General features: G+C 40.3%; 1 protein-coding gene across 1 annotated transcript in view; it reads left to right on the top strand.

The window, feature by feature from the left end:
• Positions 1-9908, top strand: part of CD163 (CD163 molecule) — a 36572-nt gene extending 26664 nt beyond the window's left edge. The window contains exons 12-17 of the mRNA XM_068559848.1: positions 3420-3728; positions 4086-4121; positions 4325-4432; positions 5666-5761; positions 6824-6876; positions 9730-9908. Coding sequence (XP_068415949.1) covers positions 3420-3728; positions 4086-4121; positions 4325-4432; positions 5666-5761; positions 6824-6846 — 572 coding nt within the window. The 3' untranslated portion in view covers positions 6847-6876; positions 9730-9908. The remainder of the gene's footprint in view (positions 1-3419; positions 3729-4085; positions 4122-4324; positions 4433-5665; positions 5762-6823; positions 6877-9729) is intronic.
• The last annotated feature ends 14171 nt before the right edge of the window (positions 9909-24079 follow it).

Genomic DNA, 24079 nt, shown 5'->3' with positions numbered 1-24079 from the left:
GTCATGTTTCTCCTTGGATTTACCTTGTATGGGATTCTCTGTGCTTCCTGGACTTGATTGATTGTTTCCTTTCCCATATTAGGGAAGTTTTCAACTATAGTCTCTTCGAATATTTTCTCTTCTTTCTCTGGGACGCCTATAATTCAAATGTTGGTGCATTTAATGTTGTCCCTGAGGTCTCTGAGACTGTCCTTAATTCTTTTCATTCTTTTTTCCTTATTCTGCTCTGTGGTAGTTAATTTCCACTATTTTATCTTCCAGGTCACTTCTCTGTTCTTCTGTCTCAGTTATTCTGCTATTGATTCCTTCTAGAGAATTTTTAGTTTCATTTATTGTGTTTTTCATCATTGTTTATTTGCTCTTTAGTTCTTCTATGTCCTTGTTAAACGTTTCTTGTATTTTCTCCATTCTGTTGCCAAGATTTTGGGTCATCTTTACTATCATTACTCTGAATTCTTTATAGGTAGACTACCTATTTCCTCTTCATTTGTTTGGTCTGGTGGGTGTTTACCTTGCTCCTTCATCTGCTGTGTATTTCTCTGTCTTCTCCTTTTGCTTAACTTACTGTGTTTTGGGTCTCCTTTTTGCAGGCTGCAGGCTCGTAGTTCCCGTTTTTTGTGGTGTCTGCCCCCAGTGGGTAAGGTTGGTTCAGTGGATTGTGTAGGCTTCCTGGTGGAGTGTACTGGTGCCTGTGTTCTGGTGGATGAGGCTGGATCTTGTCTTTCTGGTGGGCAGGACCACGTCCAGTGGTGTGTTTCAGGGTATCTGTGATCTTATTCTGATTTTAGGCAGCCTCTCTGCTAATGGGTGGGGTTGTGTTCCTGTCTTGCTAGTTGTTTGGCCTAGGGTGTCCAGCATTGTAGCTTGCTGGTCGTTGTGCGGAGCTGGGTCTTAGTGTTGAGATGGAGATCTCTGGGAGAGCCTTCATCGTTTGATATTACGTGGAGCCAGGAGATCTCTGGTGGACCATGTCCTGAACTCAGCTCTCCCACCTCATAGGCACAGACCTGACTCCCGGCTGGAGCACCAAGAGCCTGTCCTCCACATGGCTCAGAAGAAAAGGGAGAAAAAGAAGAAAGAAAGAAAAAAATAATAAAATAAATTACAGTTATTAAAATAAATAAAATATTATTAAAAATTTAAAAATTAAAAAGTCATGAAAGAAAGAAAGAAGAGAGCAACCAAACCAATAAAGAAATCCGCCACTGATAACAAGTGCTAAAAACTATACTAAAAACAAACAAACAAAAAAGACGGAAAGCAGAACCCTAGGACAAGTGGTAAAAGTAAAGCTATACAGATAAAATCACACAAAGAAGCATACACATGCACACTCACAAAAAGAGAAAAAGGAAAAAAAAATGTATATCTGTAAATTAAAAAAAAGGAATAGAGCAACCAAATCAATAAACAAATCTACCAATGATAATAAACTCTAAATAGTAAACTAAGGTAAACATAAAACCAGAAACAAATTAGATGCAGAAAGCAAACCCCAAATCTACAGTTGCTCTCAAAGTCCGCTGCCTCTATTTTGGGATGATTCCTTGTCTATTCAGGTATTCCACAGATGCAGGTACATCAAGTTGATTGTGGAGTTTTAATCCACTGCTCCTGAGGCTGCTGGGAGAAATTTCCCTTTCTCTTCTTTGTTTGCACAGCTCCTGGGGTTCAGCTTTGGATTTGGATCCGCCTCTGCGTGTAGGTCACCTGAAGGTGTCTGTTCTTTGCTCAGACAGGACAGGGTTAAAGGAGCAGCTGATTCAGGGGCTCTGGCTCACTCAGGCCGGGGGGAGAGAGGGGTACGGAATGCGGGGCGAGCCTATGGCAGCAGAGGCCAGCGTGATGTTGCACCAGCCTGAGGCACGCTGTGCGTTCTCCTGGGGAAGTTGTCCCTGGATCACGGGGCCCTGGCAGTGGCAGGCTGCACAGGCTCCCAGGAGGGGAGGTGTGGATAGTGACCTGTGCTTGCACACAGGCTTCTTGGTGGCTGCAGCAGCAGCCTTAGCATCTCATGCCTGTCTCTGGGGTCCGCGCTGATAGCCGCGGCTCACGCCCATCTCTGGAGCTTGTTTAGGCGGTGCTCTGAATCCCTTCTCCTCACACACCCTGAAACAATCATCTCTTGCCTCTCTGGTAGGTCCAGACTTTTTCCCGGACTCCCTCCCGGCTAGCCGTGGCGCACTAGCCCCTTCAGGCTGTGTTCACGCTGCCAACCCCAGTCCTCTCCCTGGGGTCTGACCTCCGAAGCCCGAGCTTCAGCTCCCAGCCCCCGCCCGCCCCGGCGGGTGAGCAGACAAGCCTCTCGGGCTGGTGAGTGCTGGTCGGCACCGATCCTCTGTGCAGGAATCTCTCTGCTTTGCCCTCTGCACCCCTGTGGCTGCGCTCTCCTCCGTGGCTCCGAAGCTTCCCCTGCCCACCCCCCGTCTCCACCAGTGAAGGGGCTTCCTAGTGTGTGGAAATTTTCCTCCTTCACAGCTCCCTCCCAGAGGTGCAGGTCCCGTCCCTATTCTTTTGTCTCTGTTTTTTCTTTTTTCTTTTGCCCTACCCAGGTATGTGGGGAGTTTCTTGCCTTTTGGGAAGTCTGAGGTCTTCTGCCTGCATTCGATAGGTGTTCTGTAGGAGTAGTTCCACGTGTAGATGTATTTCTGATGTATTTGTGGGGAAGAAGGTGATCTCCACGTCTTACTCCTCTGCCATCTTGAAGGTCTCTCCTTTATTGGAGTATAATTGCTTTACAACGGTGTGTTAGTTTCTGCTTTATAACAAAGTGAATCAGCTATACATATACATATATCCCCATATCCCCTCCCTCTTGCGTCTCCCTCCCACCCTCCCTATCCCACCCCTCTAGGTGGTCACAAAGCACCGAGCTGATCTCCCTGTGCTATGCGGCTGCTTCCCACTAGCTATCTATTTTACATTTGGTAGTGTATATATGTCCATGCCACTCTCTCACTTCATCCCAGCTTACTAAAACAGAGATTTTTTTTTTTTTAATATTTTATTTATTTATTTATTCATTATTTTTGGCTGTGTTGGGTCTTCGTTTCTGTGCAAGGGCTTTCTCCAGTTGCGGCAAGCGGGGGCCACTCTTCATCGCGGTGCGGGGACCGCTCTTCATCGCGGTGCGCGGGCCTCTCACCACCGCGGCCCCTCCCGTTGCGGGGCACAGGCTCCAGACGCGCAGGCTCAGCAGTTGTGGCTCACGGGCCCAGTTGCTCCGCGGCACGTGAGATCCTCCCAGACCAGGGCTTGTACCCGTGTCCCCTGCATTGGCAGGCAGATTCCCAACCACTGCGCCACCAGGGAAGCCCCAGAGATTTTTAAAAGAGTTTCACATCTCTCTTTTCCCCTGTGACCTCCTGGGAGTTTTATCTTCTCAGAAATGATCTAGGTGTCTCTCTCTGGCTTTTCAGACAAAATACGACTTCAGGAAGGAACCACTAATTGTTCTGGACGTGTGGAGGTCTGGCACGGAGGTTCCTGGGGCACAGTATGTGATGACTCCTGGGACCTTGACGATGCTCAGGTGGTGTGTCGACAGCTGGGCTGTGGCTTAGCTTTGGAGGCAGGAAAAGAGGCGGCGTTTGGCCAGGGGACGGGGCCCATATGGCTCAATGAAGTGAAGTGCAAGGGGAATGAGTCCTCCCTGTGGGACTGTCCTGCCCTATCCTGGGGCCACAGTGACTGTGGGCACAAGGAGGACGCTTCTGTGAAGTGCTCAGGTGAGTGCAGGGAGTCTGGACTGAGCTTGGAAACTCTGGCAACAAAGAGAGGGTGGACGGCGAAGTGCATTATGGAAGGTCTGGAAGTACCAACCCAGGGATCTAGTGGAGAAAGAATCATGATGTTTCAGTCTCAAGAATGATGAAAACATGTGTTGTTATACATTGGCCTTCGCCGAGGACAAGCACATAACTTACAAGTATCCGTGTGCAGAGAGACGAAAAACTAGGGGCCTCTAGTTTTGGGTGGGAAGGAGTAATTTTCTTGGTTGAGAGGCTAAAGCCTCAGACAGGAAACAGACATAGTGGTTCCATATATTACTCCCAGAACTGAGTCTCTCCTCTTTTCTCCTACAGAAATTGCAAAGAATGAAGGATCACTAAATGCCACAGGTATACAAGGGGTTTATGAGCATGGGACTAATTGTCTGCATTATTTAGAATCCCTCTTATTAAGATACTTTGGGTCAGAAGTTCTGAGGATTTGAAATTTACTTCAGCAATCCTGTATCTGACTTAAGAGAGGGATAGTAACTGGGGACCCAGGTCTTTTATCTAAGACGTTATTACCTCTTGTGATGTTTATCTGTGCTCAGGTCACTCATCCGTTGTTGCACTTGGGATCCTTGGGGTCATTCTGTTCGCCTCTCTCACCGTACTCCTCTTGTGGATTCAGAAGCGAAGACAGAGACAGCGGCTTACAGGTCTGAACCAAATTATGTTGTCTCTAACGTTTCTATGGGGTAAGAAGTTTCTTGGGACAATAAAACAACAAAAAAAATTAGATTCAGGTATCAAATGGCCAGAAAGAAGAAACCTAATAGAGATCTAAGCGGTCTCCCAAAAGAGGGAACACTAATTCAGAGAAGAAAAGGGGCACTGCTTGTATTGATGATTGCTATACATTATGTACATGTATAATTGGGACATTATAGAATTGATAGTTTAGAATGAGTATGCTTGTATGGTTCAGGGTGACTCCTTTATTGCCCAAACATTTATTTGCTTGTACTATATACTTATTACTAATTTCACTGTTCTGTCAAGAAATGTGCTAGGTTCTAAAGATGGTTCAGACTCGGATAATCAAATGTTTTTGTCTTCGTGGAACTTCCAGTCTAGTGGAAGAGATATATATGTAAACAAATAAATTGCAATGTATTATTATACAGTATTATGAATAAGGAACAAAGGGGCACAGAGAATAAAGTAATTTACTGATAGGGGAAGGGGATTATTGGAGGCTTCTAGGAGGTTTTGAGACAAATTTTGAAGATAGAGATCAAAGAACTGGGTAAAGTGCATTCCAGGGAAAGAGAAAAAAATGTACAAGTGTAGAGAAGCTTAAAGGATGGAACGTTTATTGTTTTGGGGGGAAGTAAAAGTTGAGTTCAAGGAGAGAATCTCCTGATAAGGCTGAAGAAGAGGGAAGAAACGAGTAATGAAGTTCTGTATTACCCAGTAAGTTAATAGTCATTAGAGAGTATAGTGTAGGGGAGCAAAGTAGTCAGGCAGGCTCTTACAAAGTTCTGTTTGGCAATGGGATGTCTGAGGGGTTGAAAGAGAACCACATTACTGACAAGGATAGGATTTTGAAATTGTTGAGATGAAAGATGAAAAGGACTTTATAGTGGGAATGAAAGGGAAAGGATAAATTTTATAAAGATGTTAGACAAATCTCCAGTGAATTACAGAAGACTGCCGGCTGCCTTGGGGGAAGAAACTGGGTTGTTATAAGATGGCAACTGGGGACCCAGTTTAGCCTCACCCTATTACATTTGAGTTTGTGGCATCATGAGGGTAGTAGAATGGAATGGAAACAAGACAAGGGCATGGGTAATGATTAGCTGTGTTTGCACTGCTGGGAAAAAGCACACATAGGGAGGGAAAGTTTTATTATGGCCCTCTGATCCCTAAACTACGACCTCTGTTGCCAGTTTCCTCGAGAGGAGAGAATTCTGTCCACCAAATTCAATACCGGGAGATGAATTCTTGCCTGAAGGCAGATGATCTGGACCTACAGAATTCCTCAGGTCTGTGAGTTCTTTGAGGGTCTGTAGCCCTGGGGTTCAGACCAGTGGCTGCAGTTGAGGCTGAGGCATTCTATTTTGCATAGTAGTGGAAATAAATCTCAGACATAATAGGAAGTCTGTGATGTACAAAAGGAAGAAAAGCAGGAATGAACTAAAAATTATTCTTAGAGAACATAAAAATTGCAGTCATGAGGAGACCTCTGGCTAAGAGGTCCATGATTATTTCTGACAGAGGAACCATGTGGTAGAATATTATGACTTGGACCTCTTCTTATTAAAACAGAAATTAATCTTCTAAAAGTTAAACTTTTCATATCTCTCATAGTTTCTTCCATTCCCACTCCCTGCTACTTTCCTTTCTCTAACTTATATTTATTATATTATTCTAAAAGTTTAAACTTTCTATATCTTCATCCCATCAGAAGCCATCCCTATTCACAGGACTAGCCTTATTTCCCATTACATAATAATTCTTTCTTTGTCCTCTGACTTCTATTTAGCACCAATTCTACCTCTAGGAAGCGTAACTCTGCTGGGTTGTAAGAAATATTGCAATAGCCACTTACTCTATGAAGGCTCAGTGCCTTCTCAATAGTCCTTACCTTCTGAGAGGGACCTGCCTCACTTCTTCAATCCAAGGGATTTGGTATTTGCCAAAACTAACACAGGGAAATATATATAAGGCGTAGGAAAGACTTTCTGTGCCTCTTAAATCACACTGTTTGTCTTCCTAATTGTGAACATTGTTTTGTTTTTTTTAACATCTTTATTGGAGTACAATTGCTTTACAATGGTGTGTTAGTTTCTGCTGTATAACAAAGTGAATCAGCTATGCATATACATATATCCCCATATCTCCTCCCTCTTGCGTCTCCCTCCCACCCTCCCTATCCCACCCCTCTAGGTGGTCACAAAGAGCTTCTAAGGCACTTGAGGGGAGGTCTGATTTATTTCCCAGTAATTATTTTCTTCTTTTCAGAAAATTCCAATGAGTAAGATGGTTTTAATGATGCTGGACTAATTTCTGTGTCTAAATCTCTTCCTATTTCTGGATGAAAAAAGCAGACCACTCTGAGGTACAATGAAAAGGAAAATGGGAATTATAACTCAGTGAGGTGGGTGAGAAGAATCTATTCATCATTGTTCAAAACAGTTACATTCCTTTTGAGAATTGAGGACACCTCTGGTATTAAAAAGAAAGAAAGAATGTATATACACATATATTTCCATATATATGTTTATGTTTGTATGTATATCCATACTCAGGATATGCAACAACTTTTTATAAATATGACTCTTGTCCATCCCTTAGTTACATATATTTTAAGCAATAGCAATTGTACATCATGTTGCTAAGGAGAAGCTGGGTAAGTAAATATGAATAACTTTTCTAAAGATATTATAGGAGTCATTTCAGAAAAGAGATAAAGACATATCTACAGTTGCATAATGCATGCTAGGGTAAAGATAGTATAAGATACTATAGGAGTATAGAAAGCTTGCCTGAGACAGTTTGGAGAGATTGTGAAGATGTGATGTTCAAGATAAACATCAGATGACTGAAAGATAGACCATTCTAGGGAAAGGACATAGCATGTACAAAATGTGGCATAGAAGAGAATCACACCTTTGGGGAACAGTAAGTTTTTCATTCAAAAATATATTATGTTAAAAAAAATATTGAACATATTTGTGGTGACAAGTGGTGTCCTGAGCACTGAAGATGCAGATATAAAAGATGCTATTGACAATGACATGATTGTTTAATGAAAGATCTCACAGTCTTTGTGTGGGAGTGTGGAGAGGCTATATGGAGGGAGGGGAGTGATGAGAATCTAGGCGGGGAAGGCTGGGTAGAGCCCAATGACAAATGGTCTTATCTGTTGTATTTCATGTTCATACTTTATTTTAGGGACTGTTGGGGAGATGGTGGGCTTTGGAAGATAAAGCTGGGGCAAGATATGATCAGATTTGCAATTTATAATTTGCTTTCATGAGGAAAGTGTAACCAAAAAAGTGAATAAGGCAAAAAATTTAAGTTATACATCAAAAATAAAAGATGGTGAAATGAGTTAGTGGGTACATCTTCTATTTTTTTAAATTAATTAATTTATTATTTATTTTTGGTTGCATTGGGTCTTTGTTGCCTGCACGCAGGCTTTCTCTAGCTGCGGTGAGCGGGGTCTATTCCTCATTGCGGTGACCGGGCTTTTCACTGCGGTGTCTTCTCTCGTTGCGGAGCACGGGCTCTAGGTGCACGGGCTTCAGTAGTTTTGGCACACGGGCTCAGTAGTTGTGGCGCACGGGCTTAGTTACTCTGTGGCATGTGGGGTCTTCCTGGACCAGGGCTCGAACCCGTGTCCCCTGCATTGGCAGGTGGGTTCTTAACCACTGTGCCACCAGGGAAGCCCCACATTTTCTATTTTTTAAAACGATTTTGAGAGGACTACACATTTGGAAATTATATATGGCAAATGTATGGGTTTTTTTGTAGGGATATTTTATATGACATATGAGAAATACAGGTTGAGACAGAAAAAATTTCGAATTCTTAAAAGTATATAAATGTAAAGTGTAATATCATATTTATATAGACATACACATAGAGCTGTTATAAATTGTATACAGGATAAAGTGTTAATATATGTATACAAAACATACATAGTATTATAATATATATATATATATATATATATATATATATATATATATATATATATATATACATACATAAAACCAATTGTTAAGACAAAGAGAACATCTAATAAATAATTGGGCAAAGTTATGAAAAACAGTTCACAAAAAATGAATTTTAAATGACTACTAAATATTTTTAAAATGCTCAGGTTCACAGTATGTCTGGGCAATTCAAATTATGATTAACAATGAGATATTGCTTTATATAAATCAGACAAACAAAAATTTAAAACAGCACCAATATTTCTTGCTGGTGGGAATACAGAGAAAAATGTAATTTCAAACATTGCTGTTGGAAATGAGAAGTGTGGTAGCCTTTGGAGAAAGCAATTTGGAAACTTCTATTAATTTTTTTAAAAAATACTTCACGGATCCTTTGATCCAACAATTCTACCCCTAAAAATTTCTTCCATACAGATAAAGCTATTAGTATGTAAGAACAAATATACAAGGGTTCCTTTTTGCAGCCTTGTTAGTACTGCCCAAAAGCTGGAAACATAATGAATGCCAGTCAGTGGGGCTGTGGCTGGAAAAATTATAGTGCAGTCAACTAAAAAAGGAAAAATCATGCACAAAATTTAATAATATGATTCCAATTTTGTATTCATGTTATTGAATACAATTAAACATAATATTTACATCTATAAAATTATCCTGTGTATACATGGAAAGAAACATTAAAAAATTCTAACAGATTATAAACTAAGGACTATGAATGACTTTTAAAAAAATTTTTATTGGAGTATAGTTGCTTTACAATGTCATGTTAGTTTCTACTGTACAGCAAAGTGAATCAGCTATACATATACATATATCCCCTCTTTTTTGGATTTCCTTCCCATTTAGGTCACCACAGAGCATTGAGTAGTTTTGATTGATAATCTCAAACATATGAATATTATTCTGATGTAATAAATAATGATTAAACTACCTTTTTTTTAAAGAGTAATCACTACTAAACCACTGCTTCAGAATCACATGGGGGTGCTTTCAAAAATGGCATTTCTGCACTGTAGTTCTCTGGAATAGAAATAATTCTTATGCACACTGAAGTCTGAAAACCTTTGCATTTAAGTTTTCTGTTGAGGAAAGTAGTATGATTTTTAATATATGTGAGTGAGCGAGCATGTGTGTGTGTGTGTGTCCGTGAGAGAGAGAGAAAGAGACAGAGGGACAGATGTAATGTAATACATTATATTACATTATAATATAATTCTTCTAGCATGTGCGTATGAAGAGAAAAGTAACATTTTTTCTATGTATGTCTTTAGTTCAGCATTTAAGATACCTTGATGAAGACCTGGACTATTGAATGAGCAAGAATCTACCTGTATACTGAAGATTACAGTACTGTCCTTTGTCTCCTAGTATTCCAAAGACCACTGATGAATTTCTAAAAATTAAATTGGTGAATGTGACCACTAAAAATTGTATGTAAGACTTTCAAGGGTATTAAAAGGAATACCCTTTTAATAAATAAATAAAAAGGAATATTGCTGATTTGAATTTGTCTTCACTTCTTGTTCTTGATTTTATGAATTTCTGAATGGGCTTTCTGACTATTTTAGGATTATATAAATATGTATTTTTATTTGACAATGTTTTCATTTGCATGTATCTTTTTCTAGTTTGGTTTAAATAATAATTTTCTTCTTATTATCAAATCAAACTTATTTTTCCTATACTTTTTTAATGAAGGGAAAGTTAATGATTTTTGAAGGTTTTATTAATAACGTATGGTTATCTCTACAACGCATAACGCTCTTGGGTTCTTTCATTTCTTTCTGTCACTGTAATTCTGATCACTGACAAAAAATGCACAGCAAAGCCTGCTAAGGGTACAAAGACTCAATGGCTCACTTCCTCGTTTCTTAGGGCAGCATAACTAAAGCTGAAATGAATGCATAAATTATGTCTTTTCTATATAAATATACCTCTTACAGTGAAAGTTTATATTTTACTAAAAATCACTTATCCATGTAACATATTAATATAAGGAAAGGTTAACATTTAAAGAAAGATATATAGTAATTCAAGACTGTTTAGAGTTTATTGACTTGTTAAATATCCAAGTGTTAGATGCAACTCGATTTCTAATCCTTTCTCAGTATTTGAGTACTGCATGCACCCTTTTCTAGCACTTAGGGCTTCAAAGCAACTATCATGTAGAAACATGACATTTGGCTCATTTCCCTTTTCTTTTGCACCTCTTGTCAATTTCAAAGACAGATCTTCCTCGACTTCCAATGGGGTTACCTCCTGATAAGCCCGTGGTAAATTGAAACTATCCTAAATCGAAATGCTTTTAATACTCTTAACCTCCCGAACAAGATAGCTTAGCCTAGCCTACTTTTTTTTTTTTTTCTCACATCTTTATTGGAGTATAATTGCTTTACAATGGTGTGTTAGCTTCTGCTTTACAACAAAGTGAATCAGCTATACATATACATATATCCCCATATCTCCTCCCAATTGACTCTTTTATTGGTTTTTCCTCCTTCTCTACCCAGATCTCTCTGCTCCCTCACCCCTGCTTCCTGGGATCACCTCCTAAATAAACTCCTGACACTAAAGTCCTTGCCTCAGGCTCCCCTTTCAAAAGAACCCAATCAAAGACCCTGACCTTGCAGTTCTCTTCTTAAAATTCTTTTTTTTAAAAAAACATCTTTATTGAAGTATAATTGCTTCACAATAGTGTGTGTTAGTTTCTGCTTTATAACAAAGTGAATCAGCTACACGTATACACACGTTCCCATATCTCCTCCCTCCCGCATCTCCCTCCCTCCCACCCTCCCCATCCCACCTCCCCAGGCGGTCACAAAGCACCAAGCTGATCTCCCTGTGCTATGCGGCTGCTTCCCACTAGCTATCTATTTTACATTTGGTAGTGTATATATGTCCATGACACTCTCTCACCCTGTCACATCTCACCCCTCCCCCTCCCCATATCCTCAAGTCCATTCTTTAGTAGGTCTGTGTCTTTATTCCCATCTTGCCACTAGGTTCTTCATGACCTTTTTTTTTTTTCTTACATTCCATATATATGTGTTAGCATACTGTATTTGTTTTTCTCTTTCTGACTTACTTCACTCTGTATGACAGACTCTAACTCCATCCACCTCACTACAAATACCTCCATTTCATTTCTTTTTATGGCTGAGTAATATTCCATTGTATATATGTGCCATATCTTCTTTATCCATTCATCTGACGATGGACACTTAGGTTGCTTCCATGTCCTGGCTATTGTAAATAGAGCTGCAATGAACATGTTGGTACATGACTCTTTTTGAATTATGGTTTTCTCAGGGTATATGCCCAGTAGTGGGATTGCTGGGTCGTATGGTAGTTCTATTTTTAGTTTTTTAAGGAACCTCCATACTGTTCTCCATAGTGGCTGTATCAATTTACATTCCCACCAACAGTGCAAGAGTGTTCCCTTTTCTCCACACCCTCTCCAGCATTTATTGTGTCTAGATTTTTTGATGATGGCCATTCTGACCGGTGTGAGATGATACCTCATTGTAGTTTTGATTTGCATTTCTCTAATGATTAATGATGTTGAGCATTCTTTCATGTGTCTGTTGGCCATCTGTATATCTTCTTTGGAGAAATGTCTATTTAGGTCTTGGGCCCATTTTTGGATTGGGTTGTTTGTTTTTTTGTTATTGAGCTGCATGAGCTGCTTGTAAATCTTGGAGATTAATCCTTTGTCAGTTGCTTCATTTGCAAATATTTTCTCCCATTCTGAGGGTTGTCTTTTGGTCTTGTTTATGGTTTCCTTTGCTGTGCAAAAGCTTTTAAGTTTCATTAGGTCCCATTTGTTTATTTGTGTTTTTATTTCCATTTCTCTAGGAGGGGGGTCAAAAAGGATCTTGCTGTGATTTATGTCATAGAGTGTTCTGCCTATGTTTTCCTCTAAGAGTTTGATAGTGTCTGGCTTTACACTTAGGTCTTTAATCCATTTTGAGTTTATTTTTGTGTATGGTGTTAGGGAGTGTTCTAATTTCATACTTTTACATGTACCTGTCCAATTTTCCCAGCACCACTTATTGAAGAGGCTGTCTTTTCTCCACTGTATATGCTTGCCTCCTTTATCAAAGATAAGGTGACCATATGTGCGTGGGTTTATCTCTGGGCTTTCTATCCCATTCCATTGATCTATATTTCTGTTTTTGTGCCAGTACCAAACTGTCTTGATTACTGTAGCTTTGTAATATAGTCTGAAGTCAGGGAGCCTGATTCCTCCAGCTCCATTTTTCATTCTCAAGATTGCTTTGGCTATTCAGGGTCTTTTGTGTTTCCATACAAATTGTGAAATTTTTTGTTCTAGTTCTGTGAAAAATGCCAGTGGTAGTTTGATAGGGATTGCATTGAATCTGTAGATTGCTTTGGGTAGTAGAGTCATTTTCACAATGTTGATTCTTCCAATCCAAGAACACGGTATATCTCTCCATCTATTTGTATCATCTTTAATTTCTTTCATCAGTGTCTTATAATTTTCTGCATACCGGTCTTTTGTCTCCTTAGGTAGGTTTATTCCTAGATATTTTATTATTTTTGTTGCAATGGTAAATGGGTGTGTTTTCTTAATTTCACTTTCAGATTTTTCATCATCAGTATATAGGAATGCAAGAGATTTCTGTGCATTAATTTTGTATCCTGCTACTTTACCAAATTCATTGATTAGCTCTAGGAGTTTTCTGGTGGCAGTTTTAGGATTCTCTATGTATAGTATCATGTCATCTGCAAACAGTGACAGCTTTACTTCTTCTTTTCTGATTTGGATTCCTTTTATTTCTTTTTCTTCTCTGATTGCTGTGGCTAACACTTCCAAAACTATGTTGAATAATAGTGGTGAGAGTGGGCAACCTTGTCTTGTTCCTGATCTTAGTGGAAATGGTTTCAGTTTTTCACCATTGAGGACAATGTTGGCTGTGGGTTTGTCATATATGGCCTTTATTATGTTGAGGAAAGTTCCCTCTATGCCTACTTTCTGCAGGGCTTTTATCATAAATCGGTGTTGAATTTTGTCAAAAGCTTTCTCTGCATCTATTGAGATGATCATATGGTTTTTCTTCTTCAATTTGTTAATATGATGTATCACGTTGATTGATTTGCGTATATTGAAGAATCCTTGCATTCCTGGAATAAACCCCACTTGATCATGGTGTATGATCCTTTTAATGTGCTGTTGGATTCTGTTTGCTAGTATTTTGTTGAGGATTTTTGCGTCTATGTTCATCAGTGATATTGGCCTGTAGTTTTCTTTCTTTGTGACATCTTTGTCTGGTTTTGGTATCAGGGTGATGGTGGCCTCGTAGAATGAGTTGGGGAGTGTTCCTCCCTCTGCAGTATTTTGGAAGAGTTTGAGAAGGATAGGTGTTAGCTCTTCTCTAAATGTTTGATAGAATTCGCCTGTGAAGCCATCTGGTCCTGGGCTTTTGTTTGTTGGAAGATTTTTAATCACAGTTTCAATTTCAGTGCTTGTGATTGGTCTGTTCATATTTTCTATTTCTTCCTGGTTCAGTCTCGGTAGGTTGTGCATTTCTAAGAATCTGTCCATTTCTTCCAGGTTGTCCATTTTATTGGCATAGAGTTGCTTGTAGTAATCTCTCATGATCATTTGTATTTCTGCAGTGTCAGTGGTTACTTCTCCTTTTTCATTTCTAATTCTATTGATTTGAGTCTTCTCCTTTTTTCTCTTGATGAGTCTGGCTAATGGTTTATCAATTTTGTTTATCTTCTCGAAGAACCAGCTTTTAGTTTCATTGATTTTTGCTATTGTTTCCTTCATTTCTTTTTCATTTATTTCTGATCTGATCTCTATGATTTCTTTCCTTCTGCTAGCTTTGGGGTTTTTTTGCTCTTCTTTCTCTAACTGCTTTAGGTGCAAGGTTAGGTTGTTTATTCGAGATGTTTCCTGTTTCTTGATGTAGGCTTGTATTGCTATAAACTTCCCTCTTAAAACTGCTTTTGCTGCATCCCATAGGTTTTGGGTCGTCGTGTCTCCATTGTCATTTGTTTCTAGGTATTTTTTGATTTCCCCTTTGATTTCTTCAGTGATCATTTCGTTATTAAGTAGTGTATTGTGTAGCCTCCATGTGTTTGTATTTTTTACAGATCTTTTCCTGTAATTGATATCTAGTCTCATAGCGTTGTGGTCGGAAAAGATACTTGATACGATTTCAATTTTCTTAAATTTACCAAGGCTTGATTTGTGACCCAAGATATGATCTATCCTGGAGAATGTTCCATGAGCACTTGAGAAAAATGTGTATTCTGTTGTTTTTGGGTGGAATGTCCTATAAATATCAATTAAGTCCATCTTGTTTAATGTATCATTTAAAGCTTGTGTTTCCTTACTTATTTTCATTTTGGATGATCTGTCCATTGGTGAAAGTGGGGTGTTAAAGTCCCCTACTATGATTGTGTTACTGTCGATTTCCCCTTTTATGGCTGTTAGTATTTGTCTTATGTATTGAGGTGCTCCTATGTTGGGTGCATAAATATTTACAATTGTTATACCTTCCTCTTGGATTGATCCCTTGATCATTATATAGTGTCCTTCTTTGTCTCTTGTAATAGTCTTTATTTTAAAGTCTATTTTGTCTGATATGAGAATTGCTACTCCAGCTTTCTTTTGATTTCCATTTGCATGGAATATCTTTTTCCATCCCCTCACTTTCAGTCTGTATGTGTCTCTAGGTCTGAAGGGTCTCTTGTAGACAGCATATATATGGGTCTTGCTTTTGTATCCATTCAGCCAGTCTATGTCTTTTGGTGGGAGCATTTAATCCATTTACATTCAAGGTAATTATCGATATGTATGTTCCTATTCCCATTTTCTTAAATATTTTGTGTTTGTTATTGTAGGTGTTTTCCTTCTCTTGTGTTTCTTGCCTAGGGAAGTTCCTTTAGCATTTGTTGTAAAGCTGGTTTGGTGGTGCTGAACTCTCTCAGCTTTTGCTTGTCTGTAAAGGTTTTAATTTCTCCATCAAATCTGAATGAGATCCTTGCTGGGTAGAGTAACCTTGGTTGTAGGTTTTTCTCCTTCATGACTTTAAGTATATCCTGCCACTCCCTTCTGGCTTGCAGAGTTTCTGCTGAAAGATCAGATGTTAACCTTATGGGGATTCCCTTGTGTGTTATTTGTTGTTTTTCCCTTGCTGCTTTTAATATGTTTTCTTTATATTTAATTTTTGACAGTTTGATTAATATGTGTCTTGGCGTGTTTCTCCTTGGATTTATCCTGTATGGGACTCTCTGTGCTTCCAGGACTTGATTAACTATATCCTTTCCCATATTAGGGAAGTTTTCAACTATAATTTCTTCAAATATTTTCTCAGTCCCTTTCTTTTTCTCTTCTTCTTCTGGGACCCCTATAATTCGAATGTTGGTGCATTTAATGTTGTCCCAGAGGTCTCTGAGACTGTCCTCAGTTCTTTTCATTCTTTTTTCTTTATTCTGCTCTGCAGTAGTTATTTCCACTATTTTATCTTCCAGGTCACTTATCCGTTCTTCTGCCTCAGTTATTCTGCTATTGATCCCGTCTAGAGTATTTTTAATTTCATTTATTGTGTTTTTCATTGTTGCTTGGTTCCTCTTTAGTTCTTCTACATCCTTGTTAAATGTTTCTTGCATTTTGTCTATTCTATTTCGAAGATTTTGGATCATCTTTACTATCATTATTCTGAATTCTTTTTCAGGTAGACTGCCTATTTCCTCTTCATTTGTTAGGTCTGGTGTGTTTTGACCCTGCTCCTTCACCTGCTGTGTGGTTTTTTGTCTTCTCATTTTGCTTATCTTACTGTGTTTGAGGTCTCCTTTTCATAGGCTGCAGGTTCGTAGTTCCCGTTGTTTTTGGTATCTGTCCCCAGTGGCTACGGTTGGTTCAGTGGGTTGTGTAGGCTTCCTGGTGGAGGGGACTAGTGCCTGTGTTCTGGTGGATGAGGTTGGATCTTGTCTTTCTGGTGGGCACGTCCACGTCTGGTGGTGTGTTTTGGGGTGTCTGTGGCCTTATTATGGTTTTAGGCAGCCTCTCTGCTAATGGATGGGGCTGTGTTCCTGTCTTGCTAGTTGTTTGGCATTGGGTATCCAGCACTGTAGCTTACTGGTCATTGAGTGAAGCTGGGTCTTGATGCTGAGATGGAGATCTCTGAGAGATTTTCGCCGTTTGGTATTACGTGGAGCTGGGAGGTCTCTTGTGGACCAGTGTCCTGAAGTTGGCTCTCCCACCTCAGAGGCACAGCCCTGATGCCTGGCTGGAGCACCAAGAGCCTTTCATCCACACGGCTCAGAATAAAAGGGAGAAAAAAATAGAAAGAAAGAAAGAAAGAGGATAAAATAAAATAAAATAAAGCTATTATAATAAAAAATAGGAAAAAAAATTATTAAGAATAAATGTATTCAGAAAAAAATTTTTTTTTAATTTTTAAAAATAGATTTATTAATTTTTATAGTAAAAAATAAGAAAAAAATTATTAAGAAAAAAATTTTTTAATTTTTTAAAATAAAAAATATGAAAACTTATTAAAATTTTTTTTAACTTCTAAAAATAGAAAATAAGGAAAAAATTATTAAGAAAACATTTATTAGGAAAAAAAATTTTTTTTTTTTTACCAGCAAAATGGATTTATTTGGGAAAAGCAGAAAATTGCAGTTTAGGACAAGCAAGCTATGGTGAAACATAGGCAAGTCCAAAGGGACAAAGGGAAGGTCAGCTTTTGTTAGGTTTTAGGAGGAAACTGGGGAGGGTTGTTTTGAACAAAATTTCCTTGGAGAAGAGCACGAGTTTGAGATTTTGATGTTTTCTCATTGGCTGCACTCAGGAGCTAAAGCTTTGTTGCTGGGGCAGGAGAGTTCTTCCTTCTTTTTCTTTTTCTTTTTTTTTTTTTCCCACTCAGTCCCATGTAATTAAATTTTTTTTTTTCATCTTGATCTTTTTTTAGCACTTTTTTGAGTTCATCAGTTTTTCATTAGAGTTCTGAAAATGCTTATTCATTCAGTTCAGCAGTACAGTCAGTTACCAGAAACCTGTACTTGTCAGAGTCTTTTCCATGAATTTCTTGAAGATGAAACCCTTTTATAGGAACATATTTGCAAAAGCATCAGAGTACACCCAGAACTGTCTGTAAATGACAAAAGACTTAAAAATGACCACAGTTAAAGATTTGATGAAAGTTCATAATAATGCAGTTGACAAGAAAATTAGTTATATCTGAGATATACGTTTTAAAGTGATAACTAGGATTATGACTTATAACATTATACCAGAACATATAAGATTTTTAGAAATTTCGTGTAATGTCTGAAACATTCATATTAACATATTTCCATACAAATAACCCCCCAATGAAAGTTTAGTATTAGTTGTTTTGTTTGTTGTTTTTTTATACTGCAGGTTCTTATTAGTCATAAGTAAAAAAAAAAAACACAGACGGACCTAACCCTAGGACTAATGGTGAAAGCAAAGCTATACAGACACAATCTCACCCAGAAGCAAACACATATACACTCACAAAAAAAGGAAAAGGGGAAAAATGAATATATCCTGCTCCCAAAGTCCACCTCTTGAATTTGGGATGATTTGTTGTCTATTCAGGTATTCAACAGATGCAGGCACATCAAGTTGTTTGTGGAGCTTTAATCCGCTGCTTCTGAGGCTGCTGGGAGAGATTTCCCTTTCTCTTCTTTGTTCGTACAGCTCCCGGGGTTCAGCTTTGGATTTGGACCCGCCTCTGCATGTAGGTCGCCTGAGGGCGTCTGTTCCCCGCCCAGACAGAACAGGGTTAAAGGAGCAGCTGCTTCAGGGGCTCTGGCTCACTCAGGCCGGGGGAGGGAGGGGTACGGAGGAGGCGGGGCGAGCCTGCGGCGGCAGAGGCGTCGTGACGTTGCAGCAGCCTGAGGCGCGCTGTGCGTTCTCCCGGGGAAGTTGTCCCTGGATCACGGGAGCCTGGTAGTGGCGAGCTGTACCGGCTCCCGGGAGGGGCAGTGTGGAGAGTGACCTGTGCTCGCTCACAGGCTTCTTGGTGGCGGCAGCAGCAGCCTTAGCGTCTCCTGCCCGTCTCTGGGGTCCGCGCTGTTAGCCACGGCTCGCGCCCGTCTCTGGAGCTCGTTTAGGCGGCGCTCTGAATCCCCTCTCCTCGCGCACCAGGAAACAAAGAGGTAAGACAAAGTCTCTTGCCTCTTCGGCAGCTGAAGACTTTTTCCCAGACTCCCTCCCAGCCAGCTGTGGTGCAGTAACCCTTTCAGGCTGTGTTCACGCCGCCAACCCCAGTCCTCTCCCTGGGATCCGACCGAAGCCCGAGCCTCAGCTCCCAGTCCCGCCCGCCCCGGCCGGGGAGCAGACAAGCCTCTCGGGCTGGTGAGTGCTGGTCGGCGCCAAGCCTCTGTGCAGGAATCTCTCCGCTTTGCTCTCCGCACCCCTGTGGCTGCGCTCTCCTCCGCGGCTCCGAAGCTCCCCCCTCCGCCACCCGCAGTCTCCACCCGCGAAGGGGCTCCTAGTGTGTGGACACCTTTCCTCCTTCACAGCTCCCTCCCACGGATGCAGGTCCCGTCCCTATTCTTTTGTCTCTGTTTCTTTTTTCTTTTGCCCTACCCAAGTACGTGGGGATTTTCTTGCCTTTTGGGAGGTCTGACGTCTTCTGCCAGCGCTCAGTGGGTGTTCTGTAGGAGCAGTTCCACGTGTAGATGTATTTCTACTGTATCTGTGGGAAGGAAGGTGATCTCCGCGTCTTACTCTTCCGCCATCTTGCCCCTCCCCCAGCCTAGCCTACTTTAAATGGGCTCAGAACACTTACATTAGCCTACAGTTGGGCAAAATCATCTAATACAAAGCTTATTTTATAATGTTGAATATCTCACATAATTCATTCAATACTGCACTGAGAACGAAAAATGGAATGGTTGTCTGGGTACAGAATGGTTGTTCGCCCTCGTGATGGTGTGACTGATTGGGAGCTGTGTCTCACCGCCACCACTGCCCAGCGTCACGGGAGTATCCAGCAGCATGTCACTAGCCCGGGAAAAGATCAAAATTCAAAACTAGAAGTACAGTTCCTACTAAATGTGTATTGCTCTGTCTCATCTCTACACGTGCTTGAGTCCTTTTATCCTTAATCCTATTTCAAAATCAAATTTATAACCACTGACTGGAAAAGATTCAGAGTCACCTTTCCTTTTACTGTTTAGCATGTAATGTGAGGATTTCATCCCTGATTCAGTTGAAAGTGACTTTTAATAGAAAGAAGAACATCACAGAAATAGACAAAAAGGAGAAACATTTCCACCTACAGGAACTAATGAGCGCTCAGAATGAAACATAAGTTTGATATATGTTTTCCCCAGAGAGAAAGCTCAGAGGCTTAGCTGAGAGGAAGGGGAGGTCTCATGCAGAACATGAGGGGGCTGTCCCCCTGGGACCACATTTGTGTATGATGTCTCAAACTATCTAATGCATGGACTGTGGACCTGACTAGAGCTGCCAGCTTATGGGCAGAAAAACCCAAAGGTGAAGGGTAGAGAATAAGAGAGGTGAACAGAGGTAAACAGGTAAACATGATAGGTAAAGCTGAGGGAGAATTATGTGTAGGAACTTACATGAAAAGAAAACCTGATGTGGGAGAGAAGCGATAAAAATTAGTTTCACTTGATAATAAAGAAGAAATGTTTGGGGGCCATGAAGCTCTGGGTAGAAAAAGAAAATCTATAGAAATTCCTTCTCTGGGCATCTGTCTCTGTGAAACCATGTTCCACTCCAAGATGGGAGAGAAGCATTGCGCTGATATAAGAAAACAGTGCAATGTGGACAGAACATTTCAGAATGTTCAGATGAGTTTGCTACGTGAACATCTTAGATGGAGAGAGAAAAGTCTCAGCTATGGTCCTGGATTAAGTGACTGCTTAGTCTTATAAGGACCATGAGTTTTTCTTCCCCTGCAAGAATGACTATATATGTTGCTTTAGGAGAATAAGATAATGCAAGTCACTCGCCTAGGATTTCACCTGGAAATAGGAAATTCTCGTGAGATTTAAGTTGAGTAAAAGCAGTTGAGTGTAAGAAGGTATCAGTTCAACAAAAAATTCCTGGTAGCACAGAACTTCTCTGAGAGTCTCAAAATATTTATTATCTTTTTTTCCAGTATAAACACAGATAATGAGGGTCTCAGAAGACCTCCCCCATCTGAGATAGGATGTCACAGGACTCCTTGCAGGCTTAGCCACTCTCAAACTGATGGTCCAGGGGCACAGATCTCAGCCTCAGAATCCCTGGGCCCTCTTGCTACCCTCACGAATAGTGGGGGATCTTCTCTCATCTCATCTTCCTGCCCTCCAAGAACTTCTCTCCTTGGTGACTCCAGGGGACAGCCTGAAACAAGAAGAAAAGTGTTTGATTCTACCTGTGACCCAGAAGAATGAGAACACTCATTTTAGAGAACAGGAGCAATGGAAGAGATGCAGACTGTAAAAATTTCTTTACATCATCAGACACTTAGAACCATCCTGTCACGACAGGACTTTATGACTCTTGGCCCATAGTCTGGGGAAAACTTGTAACAAGAGATTAGTATTTCTCAACGTGAATATACAAGAAATGGGAAGGAGGAAAGCACAGCTCCAAAACAGTCAGTCCTCAGTGACAGACCGACCTTTTCTTTGTGACTTGTCCTGATTTCTGAAATATCTATGCAGGTAATCCCAAACTTTATAATAATTGTTATATAATGGGAGTTGCTACATGAGCTATAAAAAAAGTCAGCCTTCACCAGAAGGCTTACAACTTTTCACCTTACACAGAAAAAAGAAAACAACAGCTTTCTAATCTGCTAATTAAAAAATATTATGGCTGATATTTTCTACACGAGCTCTCATGCTTCTATCTCTAAGGTCCTATGAGTTTCTAAAGAAATCTGGATTAATGTTCTCCCCCATCTAACCCAAGAAACTATATATCTGTAAGGAAGGTCAATCTAGTATATTAGGGGCAATGGCCCTCATAATGTAAGAAATGTCACAAAATGTTCATATTCTGGCATTTCACCAGACACTCTATACTTTGGTTCACATGCAGAATTAGTGCAAAAATCATTTGACCGTGCATGGAACTAATATTCAAGTTTGAGAAATATGGTCATAGAAGCACAGCATCAGTGACTGAGAACAGGGGTGGAAGGGAGATGTAACCACAGAAACCGAGATCTAGCCAGCTTCTGTGAGGACACAGAAATGACAGAAATGCCTTGAAAAGGGCAAAGTCGATGTATGAGAGAGATAGGAACCCACTCAGATTTTCTACTCTCAGAAAGGATAGCTGTACTTTCCTTGGTCACTTAGAGAGGCCTAGGTGACAAACCTGTACCCCTCTACGAAGGAGATACCACTTCACTCATTGCTGGAAAAGGAACAGTTTCAGACAAAGCCACTAATTTGACTTCTTTGAAATCATCACTTGGGGAATTGTGCTCTGACTTTGGACTCTAAGGCAGACAAGGGTCTCAAGGACAGTGGCAGAAGTGAAGTGCAACATGAAATAGGGAAATGGAGACATTTATACAGATGATTGTGAGTTACAGTGACTTCATGTGAAGTTTGGGGCAATTGACTTAAACTTCTCCAGCTACAACAATAAAGTATATATTCTCATTTATATAATGGCAGTGTTGGGTTAGACGCTCTGGTTGCTTACAATTAAAACCATGTTCTACTTTATTTTACCTCAGAGAAACCCAATAACCTTTTACAGACCAGGCATTTTAATTTTGTGTGAGGGAAACCTGGTCAGACTATCTGTAGGACATCTGACGTTCATATTGAAGGAGTGATATGGTTGATTCAGAGAACCGAAGGAGTCCTCTCCCAGTGATGTCACAAGGGAGTTATAGAACAGCACGAAGAAGAAAGGAACGGCCCTTACCTGGAGAGGCAAGTCACCTGACATACACAATCTGCAGGAATTATGGTCAACAGGTGGTCAGAATGTCCCCTAGAAAAATGGACTTTCAGTCTCCCCAGGGTGTTTGTATGATGATCTATCCCATCACTTATCCCTATCACAATGACAACTTTATAACAAGTGCCTGGAGAAGAGGCACTTTGTTTTTTCACTGTCTAGCATGAAAAAAAAAAAAAGGTAGCTTAATCACTGAGTCACTTGAGAGAGAACCTTGATAAGAAGAGGAACATCACAAGTATAGATGAGAAAGAGAAACCTTTCCACATACAGGAGTCCCTAAATAATAAACCTATGTTTATTATGAAGTTAATGAGGAGTTAGTGAGAGCTCAGAACCAGACATCTGCTTGAAAAATGTTCTCCCTAGAGAGAAGACTCAGAAGTCTTAGGCTAAACAGAACATGAGGGGGATGTCTCACTGAGACCAGATTTGAGTTTGGGATTCTCAGATATCTAGCACGTGAACTGTGAGAGTAACTAGAGCTGTCAGCTTATGGCCATATGAACCCAAAGGTGAAGGGCAAAGAATACTCACCTGGTCTTACCAGATGATCCATCTTTATGTCATTGTTTTCTTTATCCTTATGGACAGCATTATGCAGAGAATACCTGCATCTGAGCAAGACTAAGACAAAGCACACTGGGTCAGAGATCATCATCTGGAAACTCCATATATCCCCAGGTTCCACAGGGTTCCTTATATCCTTAAGCCTGGGCATTATGTAGGCTCAGGCAGGGCCCCTGATACTTCCTCATACTCCACAGGTACCCCAGGAATGGACTTCTTAGCCCAGTCCTGACCTGTGTTACCCAAGTACTTCTATCACATATAAGATTATAATTCTATGACCTTCAGCCCTGGGTCATTGAGACCTTGGAGATCAGAGAAGAGTAGACATTTTTCCTCGTGTTCCCCGCATTATAACATATTATATATAACATATATAATATAATATATTATACGTATACAATATAACATATATATAACTATATAATATATTATATAATATAACATATATATAACATATTATATATGTTATATATTATATAAAATATAATATAACATATAATAATAACACCTTCTCCTCGCTCCATACAAACATTCCCTCATTATAGTTGGCCTGTGTCCTAAAGCCCACCATGGCACTTACATTTCTTTACATGTTGGTCTATCTCAAGTAAAAAGGGAGAAAACATGACAAAGAGAAAAAATACAAAGAGCATAGCAAACAAGGCATAGAGCCAAGGAACACCATTTGGGAATAAACTGGCCCCTGGTACAACTTCTGCCATTGAGATCTGAGGACACGGAATTCTCTGCCCCAGCTCTCTCACCTCCTAGGTGATAAGGGTGATGAAGTCACAGCTTCAGGCACAATAGGAATCATGACGATCTGGATGGGGATTGGCCAAGCCTCATCCTATAACTGCTAGATAGAAACAAGTAATCTCTGGGAAGTTCACTTCCACCACAGCTCCACTGAACCAAAAATATTAGACAATCAGATTAGCTTGCCCAAGGTCAAACAGCTTGTGAGCAGCTGATCTGGCACTGAAAGCTGGCCTGCTGAGTCCCAGCTCCAGGCCCTTTCCAGTGCCCACAGGGCTGCCTGCCTTGCTGCCTGCCCTGGCCTGTGTTCTTGCCTGGCACTGATCTCCTCATTCTCT

This window comes from Eschrichtius robustus, chromosome 13 (assembly GCF_028021215.1).
Source record: "Eschrichtius robustus isolate mEscRob2 chromosome 13, mEscRob2.pri, whole genome shotgun sequence".
Lineage (NCBI taxonomy): Eukaryota > Metazoa > Chordata > Mammalia > Artiodactyla > Eschrichtiidae > Eschrichtius > Eschrichtius robustus.
Note: the sequence above shows the minus strand (reverse complement) of the source record. Positions and strands in the feature narration are given on the sequence as shown.